Raw genomic sequence first — 21,226 nt, 5'->3', positions numbered from 1 at the left:
GCAGCCTCTGCAGATGGCGGTGCTGGTGGTTGTGTTTTCACATAGGTTCTGGCTGTACCTAGTAAAAGCACTTACAACACATTGATCACTTCATGTAGTAAATTGCCGCTACAATAATTTTTCATCTGGAACAACCTGGCTACATTCTATAGAATAGAATTAATACTTCCATGTACCTCTAATGTAATTTCAGGTCAGTGACTTTGAGAGCGCCTTAAAGCTCTGGTTTGGTAATAACATTTTGTTTTCCTCAGACCGACTTGTAAAATTTCAGCCTACCCATCCATGCACACTTACGTATTGGAATAAGTTGGTTAGAGGTAAAAAAATGTTGAAACATCCCGTAATTTTTGTGTGTGAAATGGAAAGTTGAGTACCTAAATACACACAGTGGATGGCTCAGTGCAGCGCTCTTCAGGAAAAAGCGTATCCTTTCCACAGCTGCTTAGAAGGTGGCCCTGGCTCAAATCTATAAATCGGGTGAGAGAATACTGTGGAAAAAATGCATCTTATATGTATTGACCTATTTCAATACTAAAATCTGCATATAGGAGAGCTATCATGGTAATTTGTCTTCCCTTCTAAACGGTTCAGGTTACCATCTGCAGAGAGTTTAGAGGGATATTGCTGATTGGTATCCATATATATTCAGATTCCCTATTCTCTATCCCACGTTTTCTAACTGGGTTCTTAGTTTTGCTTGAAAAAACAAAGTAAACTCAATTTGCAAAGGGCCTGTGCAAGATGTTTGCTCTGGGTATGCCTCAGCTCCCTCTCTTGTCCATCTTGCAAGGGTAGCAGTGCACGGTTAAGGTCATGTTCCACATGTAACTGACATTGATGCTTTCTTTGGATTTCTCAGTATTTCAGTCCCCTTAACTAAAAAACATATTGTAGAGAAACAAAAATATAATACACTCTTAAGTCCTGATTGAAACAGTCATTGTTCATCTTTACTTTAAAAAATGTCCAAACGGTGAAAAAATAAAATGGAAATAATTTCACAAAGATTTTTTTTCAGTTGCTGTGGAACTGTTCAAATCTTTGGTGGCATTTTTTTAAAGGCAATGCATTCTAAAACCCTAAAAAGCCCATTTTCAAAATACCAAGTGGCAATATCAAGTGTGTTAGTAGAAATAACACGACTGGTACTAACATGTTGGCAGTGAGCTTGACAAATGAAAATATTGATGGTCCCACTGTGGCTAACACTATGAAATATATTTTGCTGGCATCTCAGTTACCTTTTAGGAGACCATCATGCAGAGGAAGAACAGTTTGATAGCTTTAGACATGGCTTATTACTAAATTACAATGGTTTGAAAGGTTTGGTTGAACTTTCTTGTTCAGAGATTTTTCTCAGGATTTTGGTAACCAAGCTACAAATGGCTTCTAGAGCTCAACTTTCCTCCTGCTCGTGCCACCGTGGCCTGTCACTGCCAGCACTGGGAGCGTCGCCCAGGCCTGGGGGCAGCAGCCGAGAGCTGTTCAGCCCCACCAGGCCCTGCTCAGAGAAGAACTTCCACAGGACTGGTGCTGATATATGAGCATGAGAAGTTTGGGTGTGAAGTCATAGAATCATAGAATGTCCTGAGTTGGAAAGGTCCCACAAGGATCATTGAGTCCAACTCCTGTCCCTGCATATGACAACGCCACAGTTCACACCATGTGTCTGAGGGTGTTGTCCAGTCTCTTCTTGAAGACTGTCAGGCTTGGGGCCGTGACACCTCCCTGGGGAGCCTGTTCCAGGGCTCCACCACCCTCTGAGTGAAGAACCTTTACCTAGTGTCCAACCTAGAACTCCCCTGGCACATCTTCCTGACATTCCCTCAGGTTCTGTCGCTGGTCACTAAATCAGCGCCTGCCCCTCCTCCTCCCCTTGTGAGGAAGCTGTAGCCACCATGAGGTCTCCTCTCAGTCTCCTGCAAGCTGAACAAACCAAGTGACTTTAACCACTCCTCCTATGGCTTCCTCTCCAAACCCTTCACGAACTTTGTAGCCCTAAGTGTTAGTTCTGGTTAGTTCAGCCTAAGTGTTAGTTTTGGTTTTGATTTATTCCTCATTCCAAGGCGGAAGAGTTTGTAAGCTGGGCAGTTTTAGATACACCTTCCAGGAGACTGAGAACATTTGCTGCAGTTCCCTCACGCACCCGTATCCATTATGGATATGTAAAAAATATGTCTCTATCATTAGAGCTTTGCATTGAAATCTCACTGTATTTCAGGCTGGAGACGGAAAAAGCCAAAAGTAACTCAGCAGATGTTGCCGGATGCTTTAAAAGGTGCATTTAAAACCTCCTTAAGGACCTATGAAAAAAAAAGGCCCAGAAAAATCACAGTTAGTGCTACACACACACACATAAACAGATCCATTAACTGAAATAGCCTTTTAACTGTTACACATATTGAGCAGTATGAGCAAGCACTTTGTTGTTTGCCGTCTCTATTGATGTATCTGCACTGTGTTCAGCATCCTATAAATCCATTATTGCCGGGAACAGCTGCAGAGCAGACTGATAACCTGGGAAGCGAGCACACAGCCGATAAACCAGCCCCAGGCTGGTCCCAGCCAGAGCCCTTACACCTTGGACTACGTGCACCATCAGATAATGTCTAGATATCAACAAGACTCAAGTGTAAGAGCGCTTCCCAAGGAAGCAAAGGACTGTTTGACATTGTCAGGCTATTGCTGAGCTTGAAGAGTTTATGAAAAAAGTCATCTGATGAGGTGTACAGGGCTCTGCACCCAGCTCCCGGGAAGCAGGCAGGCAGGGGCTTGGCCAGGGCTAGAGGAGCCAGGCTGTGCACCTGCAGCAGGGGGAGCAGAGGGGAAACAGCACATGTGGTGGAGGAATGTGAGAATCTGGCAGGCAGCGAAAAAGGGAGCAGCCTGGCAGGAAGGGCTCTCCCTGGAAAGAACAGTGGTATCATGTGCCATCTGGAGGCTTAAAGCAGAAACGAACAGGCTAGTTTCCTTTCTAGAGAGACAGCCACCACCTTTTAGGTAGATATATGCCTTAATCAGAGCTGACATTACATCAGTCTTTATCACAGAACCTGTTTTCTTTCTGATAGTACATTCCCAACGCTGGAAATACTGCATCACAAAACCACCAGAGTGAAGAAAAAATAAAAAATAAAGAGTCCGAATTTTTCTTCCAGAGTGCCTGTCACAAACTCTGCCGGGGGAAATTTAGGCTGGAGATTAGAAAGCAATTCTTTACAGAGAGAGTGGTCAGGCATTGGAATGGCTGCCCAGGGAGGTGGTGGAGTCACCGTCCCTGGAGATTTTTAAACTGAGATTGGACATGGCACTTAGTGCCATGATCTAGTAATGGACTGGAGTTGGACCAAGGGTTGGACTTGATGATCTCTGAGGTCTTTTCCAACCCAGTCGATTCTGAGATTCTGTGACTTCTTGCCCATCCTGCCCTGTGCTGAAGCAAGGGCAGAGACACAGCATGGTGCATGGAGAGTGCTCTGTCCCTCACACTGAGCACACAGCTCTTGTGACCCTAGCAATCTTCTCGTAAGTGCTATTAGTATACCAGGGATGAAACACGAGCATCACAGCCAAAATATCATTCCAAAGAATATGGCTTCTCCCTGGTCACTTGGAAAGCTGGAGGTAAAACGTGAATTGAAGTAACTCTCTTTAGATCAAAATAGACTACGTTTTCTAACTGAGAAGGGCTAATTTGCTGGCTTTGCTCTGGCTGTTGGGAGATGACATCAATTTAGAATGAAATAAACTCAGGAAAAACAACTTGAATGAATAAACGGGGTTCTGCCAGGTAACAGGGACAGAGAAGAACAGGCCTGGATCATGAATCTTTTTCTTCAGATCTGATAGTCTGAGAGGCACTCCCAGTCTCTCCCCCTTGTGAGATGTACAAACAGCTCCTTCCCTTCTGCCAGCAACGCAGGCAGGAAGCAGCTCCTCATGATGTTTCCAAGGCAGGTTTTCTGCTTTGGTTTCCTCCTTCTCCCTCCCAGGCAGGAGGCTGGCATGGGCAAAGAGCTTGCCCACCGCAAGGGAGAACGGAACAAAGCACAGCACTGGAGAGAGACACTGTTTGCTACCAACTCCATTAACAGTTCTGCAAAGTGCTGAAAATGGAACCATTTAATGCCAGAGGTTTCAACAACATGAGGTCTTATGTGAAGAGGTGAAAGGGACTCCCTGAAGCAGAGCCACAGTAACTGGAACAAGGAATACAGTAACTTCTCTAGTGGGGATAAGAAGTGGGAGAACACTCTGCCTGCCCACCTCAGAAGTAAATTGTTGATATTTGCATGCCATTCATTCTGCTGCTGGACAAAAGTGACTGCATCTGCATTTTAAAATTTTTTTTTTACTCAAATCACCCAGGATCTGTTAAGACTTAGCATCTTTCCCATCACTAAGAGGCTTTTTCTTTTTACTTGAGAAAAGAAAGCATCTGTAAAGTTTTTAGGTGTTTTTCCCTTCCAGCCTCCTGTTTCTGAGCCTCTTCTGCAAGCACATCCACATCTATTCATCTCCAAACTCCACTCACTGCCTGAAAACACCCAGCCAGGAAGGGCATGCAAGGGCAGCAGTCTTTCTGACCACATCCCATTTATCAAGCAAAGCACAGGACAGAAATGTTCCATCCTCTCCTCTCAAAGGCAGTAAAACCAGTCAATGACAAGACCAGGTACAGAACGCAATTTCCAGGCAGGTTCAGCTCTACCCACCCAAACAGACTAACAGTCCAAAGGACAGCCAGAACAGTTGGCTTTACTGGAGCTTTATTATTTTAAACCTATGAGATTTAAGGAGGAAAAAAATGAAGAGGAATTTTGCTCTCTAAGTGCCTCCCTGAGGCTGATTGCCCCTGGCAGTGGTGGTCATCTGCTGCAGGCCCTACACTGGGAGGTTCATTGTCACAGCTTTGCTTGTGCAGCACAAGTCTCACCAAAGGCGCTCAGACAACCATCCTGTGGCTGCCACATGCTCCCAGTGGAAGGTGATAAGGCAATCACTCTTTGCTCTTCCCATCTCACCATGCAGTCATTTCAGTGGATGCAGCAGAGTTACCACAGAGGATCACAAGATTCTACAGAACATGTCAGCACCATGTGACAAACTGGAGAGCTGCTGAGCACCAGTATCACCCTCCAGGCACATGATCCTCCTTGGGAGTGATTCAGATGGCAGCGAGGAATGGAAACTAAGAATTGCAGAAGAAAGGGACTTAACTAAGGTAATTTTATATGCATCAACGGTCAGGTGAACTGTAATCAAGAAACCAGCTAGAACATACAAAGATACTTTTGCACCTCCTTGTATCATTGCCCCCTGACAATAGAGCATCTCCGTCAAGAAATGAGAGAGTCCTCACTCTCGATTTTCTGGAAGTAAATGAGTCATAGAAACACTGGCTCTCCACCAAGGCTATTTCAGTGGGTAGAAATCTTTTGACTGATTTTTGATGAAAGTATTATTCCTTTAACTAGTACCAAGCTCCTCATGTAAGAGAAACCACCAACCGCCAGAACACATGAGCGTTAGGCCTGGTCCTGCCAGGCAGGTCTCAATGACAAATGAACACCCTCGCAGGGAGTCCCAGTGACCATAATACAAATCCGACTCAAGTAACACCCTAGAGGATGGCAGCTCACTTTCTGTATCCATTCTAGAGCCAATCTAAATGAAGTTATGTTTTGGCAAATTAATTTTCTTCAAAAGGAACTGAAAACCCCAAGAAAGGGACAAGACAGGAAAAACACCCACAAAACAACAAGACAGAAAGTGCTCTAGGATGATGCTTTTTAATTGTTACTTTTATATCTTTAAAAACAAATCAAACCATTAAAAACATTATAGACATGTGCTGAAATTTCCTGTACAACAAATATGAAAACAATAAAATTTGTACATCATTTCAAGATATTCAACAGTCACTTATTTGAAACACATCACTTTTCCCTTCTTAAGCAGGTCCAAAATGGGAAAAAGAGTTGGATAGAAATGCAGGGGATGTAATTGCCACACAGTGGAGCTTTCAGCCCGAGAAGTGGATAGCTTTAGATAAGCAATGAGAGAAAACACTGACCAAAGAGACATCTTGGCAACTGTAACACAGAGAGCATCAGAAGGCAGGGAAAAAATATTTGCAGGAATTCAAGTCATCTTGACCAGGTAGATCCACAAGGTAGTAGGAGCACTACCTGTAATCCTCCTGGAGAGAGAACCTATGAGGCACATCCCACTTATTCACATCAACACTATGGCCAATTTCATGTTTACAACATTTCAAGCCTTACCAACCGCTTCCACCTATACCTGGGATCAGCAGGTCATTTACTTCAAACTTCAGTCCCTTCTCACAATGAGTCAGTTTCGGGATAACACATGCATAGAGTTATATTAAAAATGGGCAATCAAGTGAGAATTTGGCACCTGCTTCCAACATCAAACCAATGGGACAGGGAGGTTTGTTTTCTGCAAGAGTATCTGGGCAGTGGTTAGGCAGAAACACACCACTCGAGCTGGTTTTCTGATGTTCTGCTGCAATATAATGCAAACACGTGATCTAGCACAGAAGATTCATCTTCCTCTCTTCTGTGCTATATTAAACAAGGGCCTTCTGAAGCAAGAAAGCATTTGCCACCCTAAGGCAGCAAGCTCCTGGAAGACCTGGAATAGTGAATACTGGCTCTATGCTCCATACAGATGGGTAGTAATTAAAAGATTAAGAGGAAAAAAAAAAATTAATGGGACTGTAAGGGGTGAGTTGTCCTCCCTCCCAGTGCCTTTGGAATGGTTCTGTTTGGTCCAAGTGGTTTATCTTTGTGTGTCATCTGACAGCAGCTTAGGAAGAATGCCAGGTGAGAGATCCACTATGTGGGGACTGCCAGTTTGAATGGAATTGGGAAGGATCATTTTGTTTGTTTATTTACAAAGTATTTCAGAGAAAGAGCAAAAAAATATATATTCAAGAACACACAAATGGCTGCTACAAAAAAGGCCGAAGCGCACTGTGGTTTGTCCTCCAGTTTTGCTCACAGAGCACACCACGATTCACACCAGGTTGTAAAAGATTCCTCTGAATATCTGTAAAGTTACATTTGTGCACCAGGATGTCCTATGTTTTCTTTCAGCTGACAGTGGATTCTGTGAGGTTGTCATGTTCCACTGCAATGCCACATACAGTCCTAGCGTCTGTAGCTTTTTCTGACAACTCTGCTACAAACAACAAATAACCAAAAACAATCCCAAAAAATCCCAAACAAACAAAAAAAAAGCAGCAGAATTCAAGGAACTCTGGTTATTAAACCTTCATAAGACTTTCACCTCTTTATAGCTATTCTATAGCATTATTCATAAACTTCATATTCCTCTGCAATGCATCCAGTGCAATGATCCGAAGACCAACAAACATCCCCCCCAAGCTAATTAAGAAGTCCTTCATTGGTAATGCCTTCATAAGTCTAACAGTTATGTACCAGCAAAATAAAGCCAATCTAATCCCTGACTTGTAACATCAGCAACAAGGGGTTTTCTGCTTGTTTGTTCCATTTTTAAAAGGACCAGTTAAAACAACAGCAGCAGTATATTGCAAATAATTATAAAAAAATGACATTAGATCAATGAGATGCAGGCAGGTAAGATGTATCTCAGTTTCAAATGGCTAAAACAACAGAATAATTGGTCTTTACAGCAGAATGTTGTGCAATTTGTTTTGGTAGAAACAGTAAAGCCAGTCAATCTGTTTGGGAGTACTTGGACACTTGGAACCTTAGTTCAACATTTTCACAGATTTATATATTTGAGGAAAACAACAACAATGATGAAAAGACACCGACCTGAGTAAAACTCTATTAGAATAGAGTGATCATTATTCAGTAAATCATATATTGCACCTTCAAATAAATCTTTATAAATTGTACAAAAAACCAGAATACCAGCCAGAAACAGGGAGGAGCTATTCTGTCCTTCATACACACCCACACGCAACCCCGCACACGCATTCACATATTCACTTGCTCAGTTTTTTTACTATAGTTAAAGCTCAGAGTGCAGACCACACTCCTTTTCCTCTAGCAGAGGCACTGAAACATTAAGGCAGGTGATATCTGTGGTGAAACACAAAAACAAAGCTCACCTCCAAACTTCTGGAGAGTCCTGCCAACAGTGCAACTACAGTTACATTTGACATAAGCCTTATTTAAAAATCTGTGTTCTCATTAAGAGTTTCAGTACAAAAATAGAATCTCTGCTGTTTTTTTTTCCTAGAGTAGCAACTAGAAAAGGCACGATTTCCAAGTACAAATGTCCATTTGAAGGAGCTGTTTGTACTCCTTTTTAAATAAAAAGGAACACAGAAAAAAAAAAATCACAGAGGCACATATCTATTAGCTAAGTAACCAGATACAGTAGATAAAATATGTTCCTGAAACTTAAATATATTAAAACAGCCCACAAGCCTGGTGTCTGTAAAATGAAATAATATAAAATTGTAATAAAAACTTTGTGTTATTATTTTAATATTTAAATTCTAGTTCACTGTTCATACTGCAAATGCTATTTCGCCTATCAGCACTGTTATATTCCCAAGAGAAAGCAAGATTCCTGTGTTAAATTTAAATAGTTTTGCTTGATTTTTTTTTTTTTTTTTAAATATCAGTCTGCAGCTTCTGCCAGCATTGTGGTTTTCCTCCTGTAGATCACATCTTCGAATGCAGAGAGAACGGCAGAAGCCGGACGTGAGACACTGCACACAATCCCAGGAAACATGAGTAGAACATCTCCCTTTGCTCTGTGCAGATAACACCTCCTGGAGATGCTGCCTTCCTTCCAGGTTACGCGTGGTAGCCATTGACCTTCCCAAAGCTTGACCCAGGTGTGAAATTTTCATAGATTGCCATTGCTGTCATGTTTTGGTAAATAAGATCGGTTTTCTTGTCTTTCTGGGATCTAATAATATCCATAACACACTGGTTTAGGAAGACGTACTGGTCCTGGTGAGAGAGGAAGAAAAAGGAGGGTAATATATTTCTAGAAAATACCTGATTTTGGAAGTAATTCTGCTCCTGAATATAGGTTTTTGTTTTCAGATGCACTGCACCGAACATTATCAGAGAGCTTTATTTAGAAGTTGTATGTATAGTTCACAGAAAATAGGGCTGGAAAGGACCTCATGATGTCATCTGATCACCCCCCATAAAAAAACAAGATCAAATTTACTGTCATGCCAAAATCTCTCTTAGACTTTCTTGATGGAGATTTTACAGCTGTTTCCAAATCAGTTTGAATTAATCCACACACTTTCTTGGATCAAAGTGATAATTTCAGCATGAACACACGTGTTCCCGCAGAACACAAAAGAAAAGAAGCACACCAAGACCACTTGACTCAAGATAATTCTGGCTCACAGCTATAAAGATAAGACTGACATGGGTAAAACAAGGTGCAAAACAACTTTTTCAGATTTGATTCTTTGCAGCTGCAAATGCCAGTCCCACAAAGTACTCTGAAGAGACTGCTTAGATATATCGCAGCCCCTGGCTACAACTGCAGCTATGGAGAGAGATGAAGCAGGAAGGCGGGAAGTTACATAAAAAGCAATTTCAGGTTTCTCCTCAATATCTCATCTTCCTGTAATTCTGAGCTACATCTTGAGTCCACTCTTCCTGGATTATTATGGACTTCTGAAAAATATGCTGCTGGGTGACAGGCAGCCCTACCTCAGTCTGCACCATTAAAGGGCGGTGCATGCGGAGATCGTACACCACTCCATACACATCCACAGTGTTCTCCATTTCAATCTGCTGAATCAGGCGGTCAATGGCAATGAACGTCCCTGTCCTCCCGACACCGGCACTGCAACGACATGGAGAACTAGTTACTGCTTCCTCTCAATCACCTGCTCACTGGTGGCCTGATGAAACGACAGTGAAGCTAGTAAGATGCTTTCTGTTATTTCAGTGGCACAGGTGTTACAAGTCTCTGCAGTCCAGAGGGGTGGTTCTTGACATCACCAAGAAGGAGGGAGGACACACTTCTGGGCTTCCCAGCCGTGCACACGCACAAGATTACAGAAAAAAGCACTTGAAAAGGCAAGTTTTGCAGGCTAGGGGAGACAGTCTGTTCTAATGAACTTCTGTATCTTGTACTTTGCTACCTACATAGCACTGCTATGTTTCTGAACCATGAAAAAAAAGGTTTTCATTTGGCAGGGTGAACCCTTAAGAAGAGAGGCCTTTTTCCTCCCCAGCCCTGCTGAAAAAGAATTGGTTTTTAAAAAGCCACAAGATAACAGTGTGTCTAATACAAACATGTTATGTTGTTCCTACCTGCAGTGCACCAGAGTAGGAGAGTCAATTGGATTTTGACTGCTGTACTCGTGAACAAGGTGTCTAAAGTTGATGAGAAGGTCTGTTGTCTCCGGCACTCCGTGATCTGGCCAGGAGGTGAAATGGAATTGCCGCACTGTGTGGCTCTCTGGTGTGTTGGACTAGAGGAATATACATTTAAAAAAAAAAAGAGAAAACTGGCTTCAGAGGAACACCAGTTGGGCTTCCTGCCGTATGTACTGGGCAAAGCTCAGCTTCATTAAAGATGCTTGTTATAAACTGTGCAGTCATTTGACCAAGGATATTTCAGTTTCCCTCTTCCATCTCCTCTGATGGAGAATACTTTGAAATAACTTCCTTTTAGTCCAAGATTTGCTTCAAGATCATCTCTCCTGCATTACATTTGTTGACAAAGATGGGGCTAAATGTTAAGTCTAGGAGATATCACAATTATCTACATAAACAAAAGTTTTGGTGCAAGTCTCAGGGAAACATGAGCTGCAGTATCACTGGTGGGGCAATCAGTAATTCCCATTAGCAGGCTGGATTTTGCTGGCACATCCCTTTCTGCCACAGGGAGGGTCTTAGTGACAACTTATTCCCACCTCTGGATATGTTACTAACACTGTTTTGGGACACCAGAGCATATGAACAAATGCATATACAGAAAGATCACAGAAATCTCATTGGTACATAGTGTGAAAGGTTTTAAGAAAGACTTTTGGCAGAAAACAGACCAATACATTCAAAGCCTTAAGTTAAAATAAACCACTCTTTCTTTTTTCCCCTCAGATAACTATGAATTCTATTAAGTTTTAGTAAAATTATGACATTCTGTCACACTAGGGTTGCTAGACATATGAAGTCACAGTGATACAATAAACCACTTCTACAGATATTTATACACTAACAACTGAGGGGATACTCACCTTTTCTACAGTGAAATCCCTTATTGTCCATTCTGGAAGGACAATCTCTGAGACCATTGTCACAATAATGTCACCATAGCTCTTGGGTTGTTTATCTGGCCAGTATTGCTCACATTTTGTCTAAGAAGAGAGTTAAAATGTTAGACACATTACACACAGCGGTGAAGCAGCTGACAGTTAAGTTTTAAATCACACACCACTTGAAGCAGGGCTAGAAAGCACATCACCCTTCCCAATAGCCTATCACAAGGCAGGAGGAGCTCTACCAGAATAATTCTTTAGGGAGAAGAGCGCACCCTTAAAGATAGTGATTCCACAACCCTCCTAAGACGATCTATTCTGGTAGCCAGCAGACAAAAAAATGGGAAAAAGCTAAAAACATGTGGCTTATTTAATTCAGAAAACTATTTTCCAGGAAGCGGATGGTTGTTAGAAGAAAGTGGTCTGTCTCCAACCTGCTAGGATAACAGCAAAATTAGAAGAGTCAGCTGTCCTCAAAGAGACTGTTCAGGTCTAATAAAAACATACCCGGGCTTGTTCAACACATTTTGTCAACATAACAATAGAGTAGATATTCTTTTCCCAAATCATGCGCCAGAAGTCTTCTATAGTATTGGGTAAAGGACCCTGTGCAGCAATAAATGCCTTCTTTGAGTTATAGCCCTAAGAAGAAAAAATAAAATAAATAAAATAAAATAATCTATATATATAGGTACACGCACTTGCATCAATGAGACATGTAAAGCTGATTTTAAATGTTATTATGATGTGTTAAACCTGCATCATAAAAATACATGTTATATTCCATTTCAACTAAGGAAGTAACTTACAGGCATATAGTTTGCGTTAATATAATCATCAGTTGCAGAGCTTTGATCTGAAAGTTTAACGCGAGAAATATCATCTGCAGAAAGACAAAAGAGAAAGAAAATTATGAATTTTAGAACCAGAACTTTTCAGAAAAATACTGCTTCATCTATTGCAAGGTTTCTAAATAAGAAGTGGTTTAGAACAATGTGCATTTTAAGAAGAATATAACTTAAGGGATCATACAGAGCAGTAATTTAGAATTTTTATAATGAGAGACTTCAGCAAAATGAGCCGCCAGAATAAAAATACAGAATAGTCAGCACAAAATTATTATTTTTTTTTTTAAAACATAGTTTGGTTTTGCAAATTTATGAAATATACTATAGTTTTAGTTACTGGAGAAAAATAGGTAATTTGTCTCCTGCTGCCATGGCAGCTGATGTTTTTCCTCCAAAGCATCCCTAAACACCCACCACTCTCTGCGCTCAATTCCATCTTACGCTCCGCCATGCTGGGATGCCCACAGACAGCTTGGCAGGGCTTAGGGTCTTAGTTCATCTGCAAAGCTGGCCCGCAGGGTCTTAGTATTTCTCATAGCTCTGCACACCTGTCTGTCTGTAGTCAACCATGAACCTCTTATTTCTTCTATCTGGACTGCATGTTTCTCAAAAATGGAAAATTAAAATTATTTCCAGGGAAAGTTCTTCAAAGAGCTTTCCTGAGGGAAAGTTTAGGAACTTTAGAGAATGTTCTCTAGGGAAAGCTCTTTAAGTTTGCTTATATAGTGATTTTGTGAGAGCAGCAGCCCAAATTCATCTATTTGGATAATGATATTAATCCCTCTTTGAAACCTTTGGGTACTATTAAAGCCAGATTAGCCAAACCCAAGGTTTTCAGCTGAAAACCAGTAGAAGATGCAAAAACTAAGAGAGCAACTCACATGGTAAGACATTGTTGTATCTATTTTTTCCCCTGTTCTCAGCAAGTTCAGCAGCAAATTTGGGCTGATGAACACCAGCAGACTTGAGTTCCTACAATAAAAAAAAGGATTCATGAGCACCTGGTCCTAGTTTAGGAATCTTACGGAAACAATTGAAACAATACAAATACTCCAAACACTCCTGGCCTTTGCTGTAAAAGTAGCTATATTAAACATGAAAATAAAAATCAGCTTTTTACAGAGTGGGAGTGTGACAGTGACAAACCAGCTAGAGAAGGGATTAATACACAATGTAGGAATAGTAGTGTGCTTAAAACCCAGAGATGAGCTTTAAAAGCCTGGAAACAGTTCTGCAGAAATATGACAGGGACATCAACTGCACCCTCATTGTGACCCCGAGGCATAAGCTTTGCAGGCATTAGAGGGAAAAAGGGAGCAAGTACATCATGAAAGGCCTGAAGAAAGCCGTATCTGAGAGGAAGGCAAGGGTGGAAGACCAGCCTGTAAAGTAAAATCAAAGAGAGAATTGGATCTGGAAAAAAGAAAGTCAATAGGTTCAAGGAGTTGGAAAACAAACACACAAACAAAAAAAAAACCACAAAAAAACAAAAAAACAAAACAAAAAATATATATATATGTTAGCTAAGAGCAGACATGACAACAGAAGCCTTACTGACACTCAATTCCTGTCTTTTGTACCATAGAACAATTGTGCTTTAGGACATTTAATGGGAAAACAGTTGTGGTCACATCTTTATTGATGATTTAGATGAGGGGATTGAGACCACCATCAGCAAATTTGCTGATGACACCAAGTTGGGGGGCAGTGTTGACCTGCTGGAAGGCAGGAGGGCTCTGCAAAGAGATCTGGATAGACTGGAAAAATGGGCTGATTCCAATGGGATGAAGTTCAACAAGGCCAAGTGCCGGGTCCTGCACTTTGGCCACAACAACCCCCTTCAGCGCTACAGGCTGGGCACAGAGTGGCTGGAGAGCAGCCAGACAGAAAGGGACCTGGGGGTACTGATTGACAGCAAGCTCAACATGAGCCAACAGTGTGCCCAGGTGGCCAAGAAGGCCAATGGTATCCTGGCCTGTATCAAAAATAGTGTGGTCAGCAGGACAAGGGAAGTGATCCTTCCCCTGTACTCTGCATTGGTGAGGCCACACCTGGAGTATTGTGTTCAGTTCTGGGCCCCTCAGTTCAGGAGGGATATTGAGGTGCTGGAGCGGGTCCAGAGAAGAGCAACAAGACTGGTGAAGGGACTTGAGCACATGACCTATGGTGAGAGGCTGAGGGAGCTGGGGTTGTTCAGCCTGGAGAGGAGGAGGCTTAGAGGTGACCTCATTGCTCTCTATAACTACCTGAAGGGAAGTTATAGTCAGGTGGGAACTGGTCTCTTCTCCCAGGCAGTTAGCAATAGGACAAGGGGACATGGGCTTAAACTCTGCCAGGGGAAGTTTAGGCTGGATATTAGGAAGAAGTTCTTTACGGAAAGAGTGATCAGGCATTGGAATGGCCTGCCTAGGGAGGTGGTGGACTCACCGTCCCTGGAGGTTTTTAAACTGAGATTGGACATGGCTCTTAGTGCCATGATCTAGTAAATGGGCTGAAGTTGGACCAAGGGTTGGACTTGATGATCTCTGAGGTCTTTTCCAACCTAGCCAATTCTGTGATTCTGTGATTCTGTGAAATCCTAATTGCTGTTTCCTTGACTGCTCCTCAAGCTATTCACAGGTGTGGGCTGTAAATCACACCTACACATTCGAGGAGTCAGTGATATTAGCAAGAAACCTGTCTTGCTTTGTAGAAAAACAAGATTAATGAAAAAAGCACAGAGAAGTTAAATAGCTTTCCCTTAGCTAACTTGGGCAAGGACTCTAGAGATCCTGGCTCTGGTGAGACCTCTGAGCAGCAGCCATGCTAGAAGCTCACAGGTAAAGATAATGGTTCAGATGTGAAATATTTACCATGCACTTCAACTAAATTTGGAGCTGAATCAGGGAAGGGAAGGATAATATACATGCAGCTTAATAATCTCTATAGTAAAGGTCTCTTCTCCTTCACTAAGCCTCACTTACACTCCACAGGAATGTAATTTGCCTTTCCCAAAATATTTGTCATGAAGCTCTCTCCACTGAGGACACATACCTCATACTCTTCAGCAAAACCACAGTTGGAGTCAGCTTGCTGTTTCTTAAAGTAGGACTCAAAGTTCTCCACTTTAATCATTTTTGATCTAAAATGAGAAAAGCCATGTATTGGTAACTGGTATTAGGTAAATAAATTATGAATTCAGTTAATGTGTTAGAAAGTGTATCTTACTTACTTCTTGACTCTTCAGGGGAGGGTGGGGGGAAGAAAAAAAGGTTGATTAGAAACATGCAGCTGTATTTTTCACTATGTGAATCTAAGAACGAAAGCATGACTGTTAGTAGCAGCCACAAAACTGAGCATTTACAGAGGTCAGGATGTCAAGCATAGCACTTAACTGATCTGTTAAACCAAGGAGAGAAGAGCACATCTTTCAGGAAGAGAATATCACAGAAGGTGTCAGCCACTTCTGTACTCCCATCACATTGGCCCCATGCCCTGGTGTCTTTTAAGTCAGCTGTCAAAGTCTACACAGGTCTTCATAGGACACTCCGACCATGCCTTTCCACCAGCACAAAAATCGGTGCAAGAACGAATGATGTGATTCAATTGCACTGCCTGTGACTTCCAATACAATGTGGTTACCCTCCCATTGACAGCTTTTACATTCTCAACATTATCAGAATGGCTGAGCACAAAGAAGTCATAAAACAAAGGAAAATTCAGGCCACAGTGCAGAATTTTGCCTGTGTGTACTTTCTGCACAATTTGGATTGTTTCCTCGATGTGCATGGAAGCCTGTGTCTCATTCAAACATCCTCTTTTTCAAGACTACTTGGAGCATTTGTGTGTCTAATAGAAATTCATGAAGGGAGCACTCAAATCCCTGTGGCAACTCTAGAAGTCTCAATATGATTCTTTTTAGTCTGCAGGCTGGAGTCTTGAAATTCCACAAGGAATTAATACTCCAAAATACTATATAAAACTGCACAGAAAACAGGTATCAGGGTTCAGAGTAAGTTTTGCATATATCACTTGAGCTCACAAAGCAATGTGTGAAAGGATCTGGACTTACTTAATTGGAGAAAAGGACACTTCAGTATTTCTTTTCTCTTTCCTATGAGGTGAAAGAAAACAACAGAATAGGTTCACAGTAGAATTTAATGGAATACATATGAGATTTCTGATGACAGCTATTTCCTGTGCCTGTTCAGAACAATTTCTTTCAATGTACCTCATTCTGTGCCAAATCCCCTCCTGGAGCTAACCTTACACCTGGAGTAAGAATAAAATACTTCATCCTTCATTCAGTGATTTTATGCAGTGGGACTGTTTCTTTCTGCTGGAAGCAGAGGATAACATCTGAACACAAAGTACATGGTTTGGTGGAAGAAGTACACCTGAGGGATCAGCAACACTAGCTAACATCTCCGGGGAACTGCGACTTAATCCCAGAATCCCTACACTAAGTGTTCAACAGTGATGTGTCAGTGGTACTGAAAGTGGAAGCTGAATGAAAATAAGTGTCACTAACTTTGAAGGAAGCTCATTAGTGTCCACAGCTATTGGACACACTTGCAATAATAACAGCAGTTAATCGAAGAAACTAAGAAAACTGGACCTAGGGCACTACAACTAACTCTTTAGAAAGGATGTACCACATGATCAGAAGCAAGAAAAAGCCTTTGTGGACTATTAAATCCCAGGTTATTCAGAAAAGATTGGAAACAAAGATCAGCTCAAACCCTGGCAACTCAACAGCTTCTGGAAACTCCAGAATGGAAGTTTCATGTGACAGGCCATCAAGCAATTAAAAAGTGTGATTAATGGATAATTTAAAATAAAACCATCTAAGATACAATTACACATGTCTTTTAGCACAAAAATTTGTGATGTTTGCTCTCTTCTGACTGAATTATTTCAGAGTGTATGAATTCAGAAAAGCTAAACAAAACAAATCTTAACTCATTAGTTTGTAACTATAGGGTTGAACAAAGTAATTAAACTAGTTTGATACATCAACTCTAATCTGCAACATCCAATAACATTTTTAATGGAACGTATTTTAAAGCATTATGACAGAAGTGGATAAAGTAGAGAGGCCTTTTTAGGAGAAGATACCGAAGTGAAATAGCTGATGTTCCTTATCCCAACAAATACAATAATGAACACACATTACCTTCCCCTTCTCCAGAATATGAAACCCCCAATAGTGACTACAGCCAATATAGCTAAAAGGCATCCAATAACGGCTCCAGCAATGACCCCTGGTAAAAGAGAAACACTATTAGTCATTACTGATTTACCTCTCTGGTAATGATCTAACTCAATCCACATGCTACAAGAGAACACTCTGCTCTACCAAACTTCTTGTTATACTGTGTCCTTTGGCAGTACCAGTATTGAAAGGTTGTTAAGAATAATAAGGCAAGAATGATAAATTAATAAAAAAATTGGGATCAAGGGACTAGTATTCGCATTCCAATACACCTGCTTCTAATTTACCAGAACTGTTAGAACATTAGATACTTTTCGCTACTTGTTTCTGTACCAAAGTCTGTGTGCCACCCAATTCCTTTTAGCATGCTATGAGTAGCACAGCTTTTGGTTACTTCCACAGTGGAAGGCATACATGCAAAAAAGAGGTCACCCGCAGAACTACTAAGGTGTGAATTCACAGAGCAGTGTCACTGCAAAGCTACAAAGAAATAGCCCATCACAGAGAAACTAACAGGTGCTTTGCTGTTATTATGAAACTTGCCAAAATTAAGGAATCTCCACACACTGTGTATGTGCCAAACCAGCCAGTCCTGTATTTGACATTAACTATACCTGGATCCTGGGGTAGCAAAACCGGCTGAGAACAGGGTGAAAACGATACATAACTATCTTCCCCCACAATGATGTCGGCCATAGTAAAGCTTATATTAGTGAAACCTGCAACACATGCCCTGTTGATAAGGGAGAAGAAAAAAGAAAACGGGTACATTACATGGTTTTAACAGCCTTAAGCAACATCTGTAATCTTTTGATTAGATGATTTTTTAGATTTCAAGTGCAGCAAAATTAAGCAAACAGCAGTTTGAGATAAATACCTGTATGAATGAAGTGGAATCAATGGTCCGTTTTCGTAGCCATACATTGTGTTTCCCTTGCCTACATTAACGATGTTTGTACCACTCTGAGAATGGAAAGAAGGTGATTTTGCCTGCTCTGTATCTATGACATATGTTACATAGGTGTCTGTCTTCTTCTTCTTGTAATCTTTGTATGTGTTGTTCAATTTAGACTTCAAACACTCACAACCTTCAGGAAAAAACAAGGATATATGTGGTATACATCATCCACTGATTTTGTGTCAATCAGCACAGTGGCTGAGATGCTAATACAGTGTGTCACGTTAACCACAGTTGTCCTTTCTCCATAAACACTGCGTGATACAAAAGGCTGAGTGCAACAGACAAACTCAGAAATCTCTTCTACTGCAGTACAATTTACTGAACTACCTCCCTACTCCCCAGTGTTGTTTTAAAATCCTTTCAGTTTTACTCCTACCGTGTATAGTAGAACTTCTCTGTAAAGGTACATATACACTCTATCCACTAACATATGCAGAGAGTATTATGCAAACAGTGTAGAAAAAGTCAACTGGTATTTGGTAACATCGTGCTACTCAAACAGCATCCAGCCTCATTTGGGGTGATACTAACCTTGTCCTGACCTATACTTCCTTGCTGTGTCTTACAAGAAGTCTTGCACCTAAGCCTAAAGAGATGAGTCAATTTCTGGCTTCTCTTGACACAGACAAGCACTGGACCAAACAGTGATCAGAACAGTTTCTCTTTTGAAAGACTAAGAGGAACAGGCTACCACAGTCAAACAGTGACCAACAGGACACCATCTACAGAACAGCATCAGTTTACAGTGTCTGTCATTAGAAAATGAACCCTAGAAAGTTGAGGCACATGTGACTAAGAGATAATAAACAAGCTCAGGTTACCAGTTGTCCAGCAACTCAAGAGCAAGCAAGCTGATGTAAATATTCAAAGTGCTGCAGGAGGAAAAAAGAGTCTTGCTCATTTGACTGAAGTTTACATACATTGGTCTCTACTGACTGCCTTTACAAAGCTAAAAGCTCCTTCTAAAACTAGATATAGCATTGAATTCACCTTTAAAAAGAAGAAGCCTTGCAGCAGCTCTGAAAGGTGGAAATGCACTAGTAAATTTTCTACAGCTGTGTAGACAAGGTTTGATCTGCCACCAGCAGAAAAGCTCTGATCAACTGTAACTGTACAGGAACAGGGTGCAAGACAGCTCTTCTAATGTGCTCGTTTATTGAAAGCCACTGATGTTGCAGTTAACTCAGTTGCCTAGAAATGGGTGTTCAATACTACCTGAGATACATTTTATGTCCTGTTTGGTCCCTAGTTTCCATTTCTAAAGGATGCATGTCCCAAGTTATATCTGCAGCTCCTTGTGGATGTCTTGGATATCAGCCTAGGACATCTCCAACAGCCTTAGACACCATCACTTACCCAATTTAATAAAGTCCCTTCCGTCTAAAGACAGAGAAACATCTCAAGCATATTAATGCTACGTCCACACTATAAACCTGCAGCAACGCTTGGTCATAAGGACATTTTTCTGCTCCTATCAAAGCACTTGGGAGTCTATTATAAATACTGGTGATCTTCCTTCCTTATTTCTCTCAATCACATCTTGAAAATCCTCCTTCTTGAATACCTTGCAATTAAAACCACACCGAAGAACACAGTGAATCTCATCAAGACTGAACAGGGTTGGCAGAAGGTACAAGCAGAGCTGTTGCTGCATGCAAGAGATTGATGTTCGAAACAGGAACTCCTGGGCAGCTGAGTAGGCATTTGAAAAATAGCAATTTTCTGCACTGATGTACTATATATATAGGCATTTCTTGGACATATGTTGTATGGAAAACAATAGAAGAAAGATCTACAGTCAAACCGCTGCAAGATCAATTTCCAGTGTTAAGACAAAGGATAAGCATGAATGTCAGTTTCCCCATGCGCGAGATATCTCCATCAGCTGCTTTATTCCTCCAGTACACTGGCAAAATGAAATTAAAAGCAGCTCAACTAGAACCTATGCTGCAAAGGTGAATTCCTTAATTTTATGATTTATCACTAGATATTCACCAATTCAAGGTATTTCTCTGTTTAGATGCTTTAAAGAGGTGAGTTTGATAGACTACCCTTTAGCTTTCCCTGGTGTTCAACCTCCCATGTCAGCATGTAATGCTGACAATGTTATTCAAGCCCTCCACCTGCACCCATCTCTCTCAGTTAATGAAGTGTTTTAAGTCAAATCTAAAGGAAAGTGCTCTCTCTGTCTCAAGATCTTACTGCAGATATCTTCCAACTGAAGAAGGGAGAAGGAAAAGCTGCTTATATTAGTAACTCTGAAAAATTATTCGGGGCTGGAAGGATCTACTACACAGTCTTGTGACAGGAATTACTGGCAAACTGAGATGGCAACAGGGCAGTGGCAGCACACGAGACATATACAAGGGTAAGTCAGGCTGGAAAAGGCTGAGTGAAAAGAGTAGCTTTCTGAAAACAAGGAGTGATCTGACTTCAATAAAACAAGTTATTTGCCTCACGATTTTTGAGTGGTGATTAAAAAAACTGAGGCAGCATTTTCTCTCTCCATTTAACACCTATTTAGTGCTTAAAACAATGCTGTCTGATAAACTGTTTCGCATAGCTACAAAATAATATCATAACATCTTACCTTCTTCTGTTGTGATCATTACTGCATAGGCTTTTAATGGTCCATTACTTGACTCAAAGTCAGAGAATTCAACAGACAATGAGCTGTGACTGACTGCCTTGACTAAAGGAGCTTCGCTTGGACGAGGTGGATCTACAAACAGAAATACTCTTTAGTACTTTAATGATTGATAAAGTTTTCCAAACAAGAAAATGCTGGAATACGGATGCTGTTCATATAACGTATTCTCTATTGCACATCATATTAGATTTTGCATGAATGTAGTGTTTATTCATAATCTGTAGGCTGATAAACATCCTGCATATCAAATTTAGTATTCCGCAATCATGAAGTTAATATTTTAATTTTATTAAAATCTTTC

The 21,226-nt window shown here is 41.1% G+C and overlaps 1 protein-coding gene across 2 annotated transcripts in view; it reads right to left on the bottom strand.

Moving 5' to 3' along the window:
• Positions 1-5,776: 5,776 nt before the first annotated feature.
• PTPRJ (protein tyrosine phosphatase receptor type J) overlaps positions 5,777-21,226 on the bottom strand; it is a 79,756-nt gene continuing 64,306 nt past the window's right edge. For both annotated transcript variants that reach the window (XM_065839556.2, XM_071808959.1), the window contains 13 exons: positions 20,866-20,997; positions 18,192-18,402; positions 17,929-18,047; positions 17,276-17,363; positions 16,172-16,213; positions 15,154-15,241; positions 13,002-13,092; positions 12,082-12,155; positions 11,780-11,914; positions 11,252-11,371; positions 10,323-10,483; positions 9,714-9,849; positions 5,777-8,987 (listed from right to left, as the gene is read on the bottom strand). In XM_065839556.2, the coding sequence (XP_065695628.1) occupies positions 8,829-8,987; positions 9,714-9,849; positions 10,323-10,483; positions 11,252-11,371; positions 11,780-11,914; positions 12,082-12,155; positions 13,002-13,092; positions 15,154-15,241; positions 16,172-16,213; positions 17,276-17,363; positions 17,929-18,047; positions 18,192-18,402; positions 20,866-20,997 (1,556 nt within the window). In that variant the 3' untranslated portion in view covers positions 5,777-8,828. The remainder of the gene's footprint in view (positions 8,988-9,713; positions 9,850-10,322; positions 10,484-11,251; positions 11,372-11,779; positions 11,915-12,081; positions 12,156-13,001; positions 13,093-15,153; positions 15,242-16,171; positions 16,214-17,275; positions 17,364-17,928; positions 18,048-18,191; positions 18,403-20,865; positions 20,998-21,226) is intronic.

Source organism: Patagioenas fasciata, chromosome 5 (genome assembly GCF_037038585.1).
Source record: "Patagioenas fasciata isolate bPatFas1 chromosome 5, bPatFas1.hap1, whole genome shotgun sequence".
Lineage (NCBI taxonomy): Eukaryota > Metazoa > Chordata > Aves > Columbiformes > Columbidae > Patagioenas > Patagioenas fasciata.
The sequence above is the reverse complement of the archived record's forward strand: the minus strand, read 5'-3'. Positions and strand labels throughout refer to the sequence as shown.